General features: G+C 38.7%; 1 protein-coding gene across 1 annotated transcript in view; it reads left to right on the forward strand.

Annotated features, from left to right (window-relative positions):
• si:ch211-186j3.6 (neural-cadherin) overlaps positions 1 to 14,312 on the forward strand; it is a 384,238-nt gene that overhangs the window by 227,424 nt on the left and 142,502 nt on the right. Inside the window, 1 exon segment of the mRNA XM_042487073.1 lies at positions 9,832 to 10,061. Within this exon segment, the coding sequence (XP_042343007.1) occupies positions 9,832 to 10,061 (230 nt within the window).

Below are 14,312 nucleotides of genomic sequence, written 5' to 3' on the forward strand. Positions count from 1 at the left end.
TTCGAAAAAGAAAGCCGGGAAAAACTAAAGAAGAAGGGAAGAAAACAAAGCAAGACAAAGGCACCAAGTAAAGTGTAGAGTACACATGAAATATACAGTGCATATAAGTTATCCATGTTTTTGCCATTTGACATGAAACCATTTGTGAATTGCTAACTTGTTCGGTATGTGATGCAATAGGCCAACCGGAAGAAGGTCCATCAGCAACTAGTTGAAAGGGAGCATTTCGCCACCTACCATGGCAGAGCTGGACAATGAATCGACTCCCCCAGTGCTTGTATACTGGGACGAGGACAGTAGTCCAATTAAATCACACTACATCTGTAGCTCAGCTTGACTGTGCATGTAAGTGTACTGAGTGAATGTACATTATTTTAGTCACCCTTTTAACAGCACTCATACTTCCTGTCTTGAGTGGATTCGGTGAAGACCAGATATCTATGCAGAATTCTGTAAAGGGCAATTAAGTCATAGTTCTGAACATTACACAGGAGTGTAATAACTTATTCTGAAACTGACCTTTCTCCTCATTAGGGCTGACACTGTAAATCCTGATACGCTCAGGTCCACAAAAAACTTTCCTTGACTTTAATCCGCTACTCCTTTGTGTCCCTTTTGTTTTGACATTCATGCAAAAGTGCTTGACCCCTTCATGCTATTACAGCAACAGGTAGGACCTTCAGCGACATCAATTTGGGATTAGCTGATAAAAGTCAATGTTGCCTTAAGGTGAAAACTGTACTTACTCAAATGGATCATTTAAAACTTTCAAAGTCTAGATGTATGAGATACTTATCCATAGTGGGTGTATTACGTATGTCCTCAGTTTGGAGAAGCAGGCTGGAGTACCAACATGGAAGCTAAAGAATGTACTACTGTGGAGTGGGCAGCAACATATTGTATTTTAGCCACCTAAAGATCACACAAAAAAAATAGTTTAAGTGTATGGCATATTCAAGTTCAAGAAATCTTTATTGTTCCCCAAGGGGTAAATTCTTGTGCAGCCGGCAAAAGTACATTAATGCATACAATAGATTATTATCATGTTTTTACTTTGCCATCAGACTGTAATTTCTGGTAATAAAGCCATAATATCACTCTCTTCCAAGCCCTACTCCACTGACAAAAACAGTAATTTTAGCTTGTTGAACATAGGAGCTGCTGGTCTACCACTGCCTCAATCAGTTAGTAGGTTTGTTAGTTTATTTTGTACCTAGGAATGCATTATATTGGATTTTTTTGCCAACATGCAGGTTCTATGCGTTCATTGTGCAAAGTAAGAAAAATACTTTAATTGAGGTTTGATGTTTTGCACATGTTCACTTTGTCTATATATACAGTGTGTGTGTGTGTGTGTGTGTGTGTGTGTGTGTGCGTGCGTGCATGCGTGTGTATGTGTGTTTGTGATATCAACAGAAATCAGCATGTTGGCCAATTTTGATATTTTATTTAAAAGCCAACATCTAATGGCATTCCGATATTTCTGTGACTAAAAGGGTTTGTTTGGATGCACCCAAGTCACAACATATCACAAACTAACTGATCCATGCAGCAGTAGACCAATAGCTCCCTTGTTTAGCTAGCTTAAATTACTGTTTTCTGTCAGTGGAGTCTTTTGACTTTGAAGAGAGCGTAGACAGACATGTAACGCCATTAACGGCTCACCTGTTGTAAAAGGGCTCTCTGACAAAAAGGTAAAATAGTGAAAATAAATCCAAAACAACGCACACACTGATATTGATATTTTTAGGGGGGCCTTCTTTTTGGATGGCTTGAATAAATTTGTCGCTGCCCCCCATCCAAAGCAGTACATTGCTCGGCTTCCATGTCTGTACTCCTGTTTACCTCTCCAAATTGAGGGGACCCTACTGTAGGTAATACACTGACTATGGATAAGTACCTCATAAAACCCCACTTCAAGAAGTCTGAACTATCCCTTTAATAGTGCTGACAAGGGAATGTTGGAGAATGTGGTCATTATTTGCGCACTTGTCTCCAGTCATAGAAAATTAATGAGCACTGATTAGTGTTTGCTCGTGTTGTTTGCAGTGTTTCACAGCACTGTCACACTCTCAGTTAAAGATGTTTCCTTAGCAAAAGATTACACCCATTATTAATCCCTCTCCCCTGACTCATGGGATCTCAGTTGTCGTTGGCGCACACACAGAAAAGCCTGTTTCTATTACTTATGCTGGCAAAATAATTAGTGGAGAGGTTTTGCTCAGCCAGCACATTCTGCTCACATGTTGAGCAGCATCCATCATTACCTGATGTACAGCACATCGGCTGTCTGCTCAGGATTAAATTCGCTTTAGAGAAATGGGACATGGCTGAAGGATTTTTATGATTTCAGAGATATTGAAATAGAAGCAGAGGGGGAGGCCAGAGGGTGCACTCCAAAGATGGGAGGAGAGTCGAGGGAGAGAAAGGAGAGGACGGAAGGGAGAGTCAAGCCTCATATAAGTAGATAAAAGGATTTGCTCCTCATTCTGAAAATGGGGCTGAGGTAAATTAATGTGCACAAACCCAGAGACGGTATGGTGGAGAACAGCTGGTACCCACATTTCAATATTTGTGTAAGGGAATTAAATCCATTCGCAAAATGCCGACGAGCAAATGTGTGTTTAAGATAAATTATGGAACCGCCCTCAGTTTGATTTGTTTTTGCAATTGAAACTACTTTTTATCCACTTGATTTAGAATAATAAGGTTAAGTTTGTCAACAACCTATCCCTAATGGGTGGTCACTTCACTGAGAATGTTTAAATGCCACCACTGTCATCAAAGGGCTGTTAGCTGCACAGAGTATTGATTTAATATGCCCTGGCTGTAACAGAGGGACTTAACTGGAGAGCTCGAGAGCACGGGTGTCAGCCACGGCTGTGAATACAGTGTCAAAATCACTTTAAACCTGTTCAGCGAGGAACAAACTCACCAAAAATATAAGTTTGAGGTTTCAAAGCAAAATGTAATATCAAGGATTAATGACTTTGAGATCATCCTGAGGTGTAGGCAAGCTACCAAAACTGTGTGTGTGTGTGTGTGTGTGTGTGCGTGCGTGCGTGCGTGCGTGCGTGCGTGCGTGCGTGCGTGCGTGCGTGCGTGCGGAGGATATGTAACAGAAGCCATTTCCAGGATTTTATTTTTCCATGTGGAGCTTTGGAGTAAACAGTCTCATTGATTCTCAGTCTCGGGGATTATGAAAATATTCTACTTATAGCATTACTTACACCCTCCTTGACATTCTAAATCCCATTTCAAGAACAAATGTGGAATGCAATGAGGACGCACAAAGAAAGCACTAGTTAAGTCTGCCTTGCTGAGATTAAGGCTCCCTCCCTCTCCCACTCCCCCTCTCTCTCTCTCAATATTGATGGAAAGGTAAAAACTGTGGTAAACAAAAAGTCCTTGAAATGTCTATAAAACACGAGCTTAGAGTGAAATGCATAGTGCTCAGGGAGAAAGCACAATCATAAGCACATGATAAGTACAAACACTTCATACTGATGCAGTATGTGTTCAAGATGAAGAGAGAAGGACAGTCAGCTACTCTTGCCAATAGATTGTCCTTTAACACAAAAAGAAGTTCGTTCATCAGGGTGTCAATACACAGAGATGAAAAAATACCCGCGGTTGTTACTGCAGTGATTGTATGTGAGACCTTAAACTTCTCTCACCTCCTTTATTGATCTCACCCTTTAGTCGTCACTCATGTTGCTCCTGTGACTGTCTGTGTTAGTCGTGGTTTTAGACAATGGAGGACCACTATGACTTGCAAATACTATCAATCTATGAACTGAAGAGCTGTTAGTTTGTTTCCAGCTTGCAGTGGATGAATTGTCATACCACAGTTACACTTTCCAACTGTTGACCGGACTCTTCAAGTCCACAGAAAAACATATCCACACTTCCAAACCAAGACAAGCTGGGTTCTTCAAAATAAAAGCACCATGGGTTCTGTTTTGATTTACTTGATTCTAACAAAACTTCATTTAACTTTATTATAACAGTATTTTATTTAACTTTATACTTAACTTTATTTAACATTATAACAGTATTTTATTGAACTTTTTTTTTTTTACTGGTAGTTTATGTAACTTTATTTTATGGCAGTAGCTACTTCATTTGTAACTGTGGTTAATTTAATGAGTTTTTTTTATTTTAGTAGTTTACAGTAGTTTAGAGGAGACTTAAAAATATCAAAATATATAATTTGTTTCGGGATGTTGCCTAAAAATATTGCGATATTGTATCGGCCAGCCCTAATGCAAGCAGTGACTTTTTCCATTACCAATCAGAGGGGCAGTGCACCATTTTACCCATCGAAGCCAGTTTACTGGTCATGAGGAATATGAAAATTGACTGTTATCTTTTTGTGTACATTTGTTTATCTATGATATTAAAAAATAAATGCACCTGGACGGAGAATCTCACCTTTAGTTTAGTCATTGACAAAAGGGAGACATACTTACAAAAAAAAAGGTTTCAAGTGTCAATTACAGTAACAAAGCATTTGGCCGACCAAATCTAACCCTTCTGTAGTTATTGCTTTAGGGGTCATTCTGAATGTTCAATATAATAAATTAATCTTATTATGATTAATTGGGGCTGCCGGTAGCTCACCTGGTGGAGTGATAAAGAGGGAATAAAAAATTTAAAAATGATGATCAAAGGAATAAAAGAATAGGAAAATAATTCTAATTAAATACATAATACAATACAATTTGTGACTGTTAAGGGAATTAAGAAGAATTTGAGATCTGCATAAATATAAATCATACATTAATAAATATAAAATTTAATTAAGATTAAATTCCAAAAATAAAAAAAATTAAAAAGCAAAAACTCCTCTGTCGAGTTGACCAACGTCAGGAAGGGAGGGGGGTACAGGGGCACGCCTGAAAGCACCACACCAAACCTCTGTAGTAAAAAATAAGTGTTGTATATAAAATTAATAAAACAAGAACAGCAGCTACTAAACAGTCCCAACACAGACACAAAACGACTTGACTTTGTCATTCAGCTGGTAAACAACCATTAGATAACGCTCGCTGTGTGATGCTTACAGTTAGCCCTGCCACTGTGTGTGCGTGAACCAACTCACACAAACTGTCCCTAGCAGGGAGTTCACTCTCCTGCAGCAGCAGTCTCCTAATGAGGGTGAATGAAATCCATACGAGTCCATTCGTATATAAAGCAGGAAAGTGAGATTTATTCAAAAGCGGTCACTGGGGACGCATGCCAATACCAGGTGTGAGTAGACATACACACATAATGATCCGTCCAACACATGTTGATACCAGGTGTAAACATGCTATAAAGCTCACAATATTACAACTTCTGCTACATTTTTGTCAATTTCCAAGTTTCCCAAAATGATTGAATTCCACAACTACATCCCTGGCATTCTGATTTACTACATATGAATGTCAGAAGAAAACACCCATTACAGTTAATCCAAGCACAAGGTGACATCTTTGAATCACTTGCTTTGTCTAACTGGCAGTCCAGAACTCAAAAGATTTTCAATTTACAATGCTGTCAAACTGACAGCGGTCTTTGTGGTCAAAACTGTGGCTCATTTGGTGTTTTGACTTGACAGAGATTAAACTGAAGTCAACCATTCTGTCTGATTCTGGGCAGGATGAAACTATTCCCCTGAGCTCTCCCTTTAATCACTAAGTGGAGTCCTGAAATAAAATCAGTGGAACAGAGTACATAGATAGATTTGACAGTAATAAAATAGACATACTACTGCTTCACCTGAAGACAGATATCACATACACCTACAAAGTGTTAAGGACTTAATTATATTAAGTCCATTACCTCCATTGGGGAGGTTATGTTGCAGTTCAGTTCCTTTATTTGTCAGCAGGATTAAAGAAAAAGCACTCCCCTGATTTTCAGAAAACTTGGTGGAAGGGTGCAGCATGGGCCAAGTAAAAACCCATACATTTTTTGTCTAAATCACAGGGCAGATGCACATTTTTTTGTCCTCTTTGCCAACCATTTCTTTTCGGCCTGCTCAAATTTCGATCTGCTTCAGTGAGTTTCAGAGACACTGAAAGTGTATTCTGTTCAGTTGAAGTCATGTAAACAAAGGTATATTTGCCCTCAGGACTCTTGAATCTTAAACATTTGTTGGTTCTCCTCCAGCATTACATGAGAAAGTAAAATAAATCATGAATAATAGTAATTGTTTCATCAAAAACAGTCCATATTGAATAAAGTTAAGGGAGGAAAGATTTATGTTTCAGCAGAGTGCCATCTGCATACTGCTGCACACAAATATGCTAATTACCAGTGTGTTTTCATCGTCCTCATTAGCTACCTGTTTTTGTCTGTATTGTGATACAAAGTTGAGAAAGGCAGAGTACAGAAACTTCTATAAACACATTTCATTTTATATTCAAACTAGGATAATTTAGTCCTTACTTTTTGCAGTGGTTTGTTTTTCTTATTTAATTTGTTCTCAGTAGTTTTTTTTTTTCTCTGCCTTTAAATTGTCTGTTTGTCACTTCCCAAGCATAAATGTATTTCTTGAGTAGAATCATATGGAAAAGGGCAGCAGTTGACTTTCAGTGGAGACAATATAGTAACATCTGCTTATTTTTTACTTTTTTTGTGGAGGCTGTTAGTTCCTTTCAGATATGTTTCAGGGTAGTTCTCAAAACTTCAAAAGTCCTCAAAAAAGCCCTAAATTTCTTGACTTGTTCCAAAGAGCACCTTTAAAGCTTATGTCTGGAAGACCAGCATGATAGTGTCTTTTTTGTCTCAGTCTTTCTCATAATAGTATACTACTATATGAGTAGTATATTTGTCCCTTTTTTGCACCTATTTGTGTGGAATCACAAGTCTGCAGGCAGGAGTGAGTCTGTGCAGCACTGCCTCGACTCCAATGAAGCCTCTGGGAAGGAGAAAGCAGTCGTGAATTGTGAGGTTGGATCAAAGCCAGGTACAAAGGCTGCCACTCTGTGTTAGGAGTTACTACCCTCTCCCCCCAGCCCCCATCCCTCCTGACTGTCTCTCTGTCTGCCTGTGTCCTTGTTTCTCCCGCTGGACTGACTGATGGGAGTTGACATTAGCCTCGATCCCTCACGCTGTATCCACTGAGCCCATTCTGAGCCCCCGTTTTGTCTCTTAATGCCGAGGCTCTGTCTCCCTCTACACACTCACAAACCTAATCACCATGCCCAACCCTTTCTATATATACACGTGTGTGTGTGTGTTCTTGTACTTCTGTCTCTGTGAGAACCAGTTTGAGTCCCAGAATGCTGATTATGAAGATATTTTTATGACATAGGGCAGTTTTTGTTAGTCCTTGGAATCAGTCCTCAAGCTGCAGAATAGGCTCACAATTTTTCAAGTCTGTCTTAAAACAACACCCACATGCCCACATGTATAAGAAGACAATTTCTGGGCACAGTACTTGCTCTTCCTGTTCATGCTGGCTGAGAAGAGATCTCTTCCTAATGTCCTAATGTGATTTTAATGTAAGACATAGGGCAAACCCACTGTCCTTGTGTGTCTTTTTCAGCACTGAATTCTACTTTTATGAATTCATAAGGAGGGAATCTCACACTAACAAGACCCTAACTGTTGGAGATTCCCACCTGATAATCGACTGCTGAAGCCCTGTATTAGCTTTAGCTGAACTTCAGAATGCATTTTTGCTGAGAACAAGGACTGTGTATTTAGTACCACGTCTCTTACATTATTCACGTCAGAAAGGGATCTCTTCACAACTATAGGAGGGACTACAGATGGGTATTGTTAAGATTTTAATGGGAACACTACTCTTTTTGATACAGCTTATCGATCTAGTACTTTAACGGTATTCCTTTTGGTTCTTTTCAGGGTGTTCAAGAGAAAAAAATACATTAAAAATAAAAAAATAAGAGCAGAAATAATATAGTGTTATTTTCTATGCAAAACATTCTTTAAAAGCATTGTTTTAAACAATTCACTGTTATAGACTATAACATACCTGTAATAGATGGGGTAACTGGAGATGAACTATGAGATAGACAAATGTAAACAGTGTATTTCACTGCCTGTGTGTGATGCAATTTGGACCCGTAATGGTATCTGGGAAAAAAACAACATTTCTTTCTGCTGCAATTGATTTTACCAGGACCACATTTCGCCGTAATGACACACACACACACACACACACACACCCACACACACACACGCACACACAGACTTACAAGGTGATAACAGCCATTGCAGCATTGTAATGGCTGGTAACAGTTACAGCTATTAGGGATTTCTTTTTTTTTTACCCTTACTTAAACAGGTAAACAGGTATTATGTGTGATGAAAGTGCTTTTGCATTAAAGGTATACAATACAGGATTTGCTTGTAAAAAAAATATAAATAAATGAACAGAATTACACAAAAGTAGTTAGTCTCAATCGTCATTTACAATCTACTTAAAGTGTGTATGTGTGTGTGTGTGGGTGTGTGTGTGTGTGTTTGTGTGTGCGTGCGTATGGCTGTGTATTTATCAGCAGAGACTTTACCCTCGGTCTGCATTTTACCATTTTCTTCTTTTTTTGCTCTGCTTGAGGTGTTTCGCAGAACAGTGCGCAGGTGAAGTTGAGACGTCATAAACCATAAGACTGTAAGCGGCACACATATAAGAGTGAGCTAAAAATATAACTGACACAGCACAGAAAAAATGCAAATATAGCAAAGCAAAACACCAAGCGGAATGAATCTGGGGTTAGCTTTTACGTTAACTTGTGCTGGCGATAACACTTTCTGCATAGTTTACGTTTAAGCGAGTTCTCCAAAAGCAAAACTGAAACACAAAGCCAGCACATACCTGTATCTTTAAACTCAGGTTGGCCAAAATTGAGGACCAACATTTTACCAAAGACCAGTCATTCTTCAAATCTATTGGCTTTATGAGCTTTGCCATTGCCATTTCAGAAGCTTTTTTTTTTTTTTTTTTTCATTTCCCTACTGTCGTCTCTGCCTCTGACTTTTCAAGTCCACATTGTCGCAACCATCAAATTAGGTCTGCAGCCATGCAGTTCCTCATGTCTGGAAGTGATTAGAGAGGGGAAATCCCTATCTGTGAACTGCCCTATATTTTGTTAGAGCATTACTGCTTTAAACATGGACCCAGACTAGAGGCCCAAGTGTATGAAGGGGTAGCTTGAGGGTAACATTGGCCTAAAGTTGTTAAAATAGGTGCCAGGCTCTTTCCTGGTGGTCTTTGGCCTGATCTCAACCGTGACACATCCGACCAGTTCTTTATCTCGATGAGGGTCAATAGATAAATCTTAAAGTTGACCTTGTTCTTTGCACCTGTTTCTGTGGATATTACTGTCAAATCTGCTGCTTAAACATACAACTCGGTGTTGGACTGTTTTTGGGAAACAAGATTTCCTTTTTCCTCAAGAGCCTGATGTGGAGTATGATTAGAAATTGAACTTTAAATAAGAGCATAATTGCCTTTGACTGGCACAGTAAGGCATTGAAATCCAACTTCCAGTCACTACCTTCATGTGCACACACACTCACACACACACACACACACACGCACACACACACACACACACAAACAGACTTACAGTGCAGACCCCAAATGACCAACCAAACAAAAGATTTTGTTAGATAAAGTGAGCCATTTTCAATAATTTATCATCACAGCTCCAGTCTTGAGTGTTCTGGACTATTTTTTAGTTGAGCACTCGGGCCCAGTTTGAAAATAATTGGATTTATCCTTGAGCAGGGGTGGAAATAATGAGGCCAATTCTATATAGTCTACCATTTCAATATTGTGTGTGTGTGTGTGTGTGTGTGTGTGTGTCTTCTCAGACATCACAGCAAAAGAGTTCATTGAATTGAGAGGGAAGCATCGGAGCCGCTACGAGCTGCTGGTGGACTTCCTGTCTGAGATGCTTTCCGTTCCATCTGATGATGTCAACATCTTTAGCCTAATGGATGTGAAGGAGCGGATGCTGGATGTTCGTTTTGCTGTGCACGGTGGCCCCTCCTTCCTTCAGCCGGAGAAAATCCATGGTTATCTGGCCGCACACAAACAAAAGGTAGGTCGCTGTTTTCTTTAGCCTTTTATCCATATCGATACTTCAGGCAGACACAATAAATCCCTTACAATCTGGTGGTTTTGTAAGCTGATCTGTTGGTGACTGTGTTCCCACTCTAGACTTGACTGATTGACAGCACAACCTCGTGAATGACACGCACATAGTCTACATAACAGAATTCAACCAACCGCACGTCAGTCAGCAAGTGCACTATAAAGGCACTAAATGAGTGTGCCACCATGAAATCCCATATGGGACACTTGTTGGTTGCAGGCAGCCGTTTTGCCTTTGGCTATGTTTTGGCTGGAGCCTGCGTTAAATTCCAACAAATCAAATATGTCAGTCAAAATGTGGGACATTGTCTCTGCACACAAGATAGTACACAAACCCAATTGCAGCAGTTATAAAACTGTTAAGACAGAGCGGTGTGTCAAATATCTTGGACTCACCCTGCACAAGTAACTTTTTTGAGAACAACACACCCCTGACAACCGTAAAAACTGTGAACAAGTACTGTCATCAATCAACTGTTTCTCACCTTTGGTTATTTCTAAGGAAAAGCACACTTTAACTTTTTTTTTTTTTTTTTTTTTTTTTACAAATGAATATGCTTGTGTGTGATATATATATATATATATATATATATATATATATATGTCTTCGAGATGGACAACAAAGCATCTGTTTGTCTAATACAACATAAAGAAGAAGAAACCCCTCTCACCTGCTTGAATGGCATTATTTGCTTTTTATAAGCACTGCAGCAACAGTTTTTCTTTGTTCCCACCTGGGTCCTTTACTTCCTTCTGATCTCTCACCTGAAAACAACTCTCCATTGTAGCCTTAATAGGCCAATGGACATAAAACAAGACACACAAAAAACATCAAAAGTATTTATGTTTCAATATGTTGATGCTCATTTGTCCTGACAGCTTTCTGTGTTTATTCTCCACCACTTTGGTAAGAGTTGTGCATGATAGGAAAACAAGATGCCAAAGCCAAGTGAGCATTTAAAGTGTCTGAGAAATGGATGGATTTAGGCCATTTTCATCTGCATCATGTCTCATTCAAGAGCAGACAATTCACATAGTGAATGACAGAGACCTTTAACTCTTTTACCTCCAAACTCATCAACCTCACTTCTTTTCCATAACTGCTCAGTAAAAGATGTCTTTTTACATTTTGATTGGCATATTTTTGTGCAGTGTTATGAGCTTGGCTCTTCTTTCTTTGGTTATCTGTTGAAGTAGAGCAGCTTAATTGATATCTGTTAACCTGCAGGTTAGGCGAACTGAATATTTTTAATTTATGGTGGAATACTGTACTACACCTAAACAATTACAGTCTGTTGAGCATTTGTATTTATGTATACAAAATTTATGTATGTATTTATTAGCCATGAGATGTGCCATACTAAGTGGAATTCACTGACATGACGTTGCGCAATACGTACCTTGCCCTACACTGATCATCTCACCCGTTTCTTATAGAGTTTCTATATGAGCCAATGAAATAAGTCACTAATCCAGGTGGTTTCAGCTGATTGCAGAAGCTTATCAGTGCACATTTATAGTTGTAAGAATGAATAAATATACATGCATGATGTTATTTAGTACACAGAGTTGATGGGCCACCATTCAAGCTGCTGTTTCTGATGTTGCTTTTAATGAAAGCTTTGCTCCCTTCATTTATACAATCCAGTTCCACCTGTTTCTAATTATTTTTCTATTATTTTTTAATAACAGAGTAGGGCATGATATTCTACTTGGCCCATACATGCTATGCTATCTTTTTTTTTTTTTTTTTTGGTAGATTATGTTGGGTACAGCCAAACAAAGACACGAAAGGGACATGGGACGACATGTCGGTCAAAATCAAACCACTGTTAAGCCTTAGTACATTGGGTGCATGCTTTATCAGGTGAACTACTGGGATGCCCCAGTATCCAATATGTTATGAAGAGCAGATTTTCTGAAGCTCTTCACACCTTAAGTTATTCTTATGGATCTTTCCCCTTAACAAACTAATAGTTTTATAAATGTGTGGATATACTGTTCAGTGTTGTACACAGACACTTCACAAGTGTTGTCACTTAACACAGATTAGAATAAACTAGTTCACAGTTGACAAATGTAATTTTGAACTAAATTCACATTCACAAAAATGAAGTAGAATGAAATGAAAGGAAATTATTTAAATTTTCTTTTTTTATTATGAAGATAAAATCAAATCATTATTTAACTGCAGACATTTCCTGAGACTGGTGGTACCTGGCAAGCACAACTTGCATACTAATGTGAGAATTTTTTTCCCCATTGGCGTCTGTATTGATTTACCTACAAAACCCCTGGCAAAAAATGAACTGGAGTCCGGAGTAATGTTACCAGTAGCTGTGTTGTCTGAACTATCAGTTGCACCTGCCATGCTGGTGTTGTGATTGTTTCCTCATCAGTGTTTCCCCTCACCTTAATCTGAACCAGATCTTTTCATTTACTTAACCACAGAGGGGACGCCATGCATTTTATCAGAAGGGAAACCCTAATTTACAAGGAAACAGACTTGAACACAATACCAGCATGCTAGGTGCAATAAATCTTTGTGCGCTGCAAAACACAGTGCATGAGCGTGGTTAACTGTCACAAGAGTGAACAGCACTGATGCACACATAAACAGATGTGCTCAGTTCACCATCCACCAAAAACATGAGCATGCACAAATCTCCACTGCATTGGAAATCTAATACTTTGTTAGAATGGCAATACAAAGACAGTGTTGAGATCCGTCATAAGTGATCACCCACAGTGTAGTTTATTTACTAAAACCTCAGGTGGTGGATGCACATTTGTCATTTATATTATTACTGACTATAAACACTGCAGTAATGCAGAAACACCACAAACCCCCAGTATTAACCTACATAAACCTATGACTATGAGATTGTAACTTTTCAGACCAATACTGCAATGGGCCTTTTACACCGGGGTCATTTTCACATATCATAGTTTCTCAGGGTCCTGGCGTTGTGCATGCTGGCTTAATGTCAGCTTTTTGGGGCACTTGAATAAAACAAGCCATTATCAATGATATTGGTAACACCTGAAAAAGGCCTGTTGCAATTTGAATTCTGATTGCTTTATGTTTAGTTTTTTTGAATACACTCCAGGTCAGTATTAGTGATTTAAATATCATCAAACACCTAGAAAGCGCAACAGTTAACTTTTTAAAATTATTTTTCAAACCAATCAGCCAGAGGGAAGTCAGCATGACATACTGCTGATGAGTCGCCTCTGTTAATATAAAAAAACTAGCTTAATGATATCTGATGGATGCCCTGTAAATTGACTCTGTTTACAACATTTCATACTAGCAGCTTGAGCTAACATTAGCATCACAAACTGACAGGAAGAGCTGCTTCACAGCCCCAAATTCTGCAAGATTCAGAGCTTTTATGGTAATACCCTTAAATAATATGCTATTCAGACTACTGTTTATTATCTGACAGTTGCAAGTCATTTACATTTGTCAACTAAAGCCTAACTGAGAATGACATGATGCAGACAGCACTCTGTTAGTCAGTTCTGAGAAGAAAATAAATCACAGACTCTAGTCTGGCATCAGCATGCATGGACATTGGCAGGAATATGCATGTGAAAAATGAAGAAAACCGAGTTAGAGGAGCACTTCTTGAAACCTTAAGCAGATCAAAGGCAGGTGCAAAATGCCCACTACAATGTTTTTAAGAAGTGCCAGCAAGTAAATGATCCCCCTCTAGGTATGGAAGCATTGTGAGAACAATTCTCTTTACCAGCGAACAGCTGCTTATTCTCCATTGGATTTTCTTTGAGCCATTTCCACCTATCTGAATGAACATTATCTGCTTTCAACAGTTTAGATTTTAATCCAACCACTTTATGCACAACAGCGGTGAACTCACCTAGGGGTTTGATCGACTTATGTACCATCTACATCTTTGAGCAGCTCTTTTTGTAGTAATGTTTTGATATGTACTCCTCTAATTTTGACACAAAGTAGCAGCACAATGGGCCCCAGTCATGGTTGTTTAAAATAGAATGTGTATGTATATACATATACTGTTTATATACACATTACATATTACATATACATATACATGAATGAGTACATACATGAATATATACATATATATACAGAATAAGTAGATATATTTACCAAAAAGGTTTGCAGTTTGAACATGAAATACCCTGTCTTTGCAAACCATTGCATTCTGTTTTT

The sequence above is a fragment of the Plectropomus leopardus genome, chromosome 1 (assembly GCF_008729295.1).
Source record: "Plectropomus leopardus isolate mb chromosome 1, YSFRI_Pleo_2.0, whole genome shotgun sequence".
In the NCBI taxonomy this organism is placed as follows: domain Eukaryota; kingdom Metazoa; phylum Chordata; class Actinopteri; order Perciformes; family Serranidae; genus Plectropomus; species Plectropomus leopardus.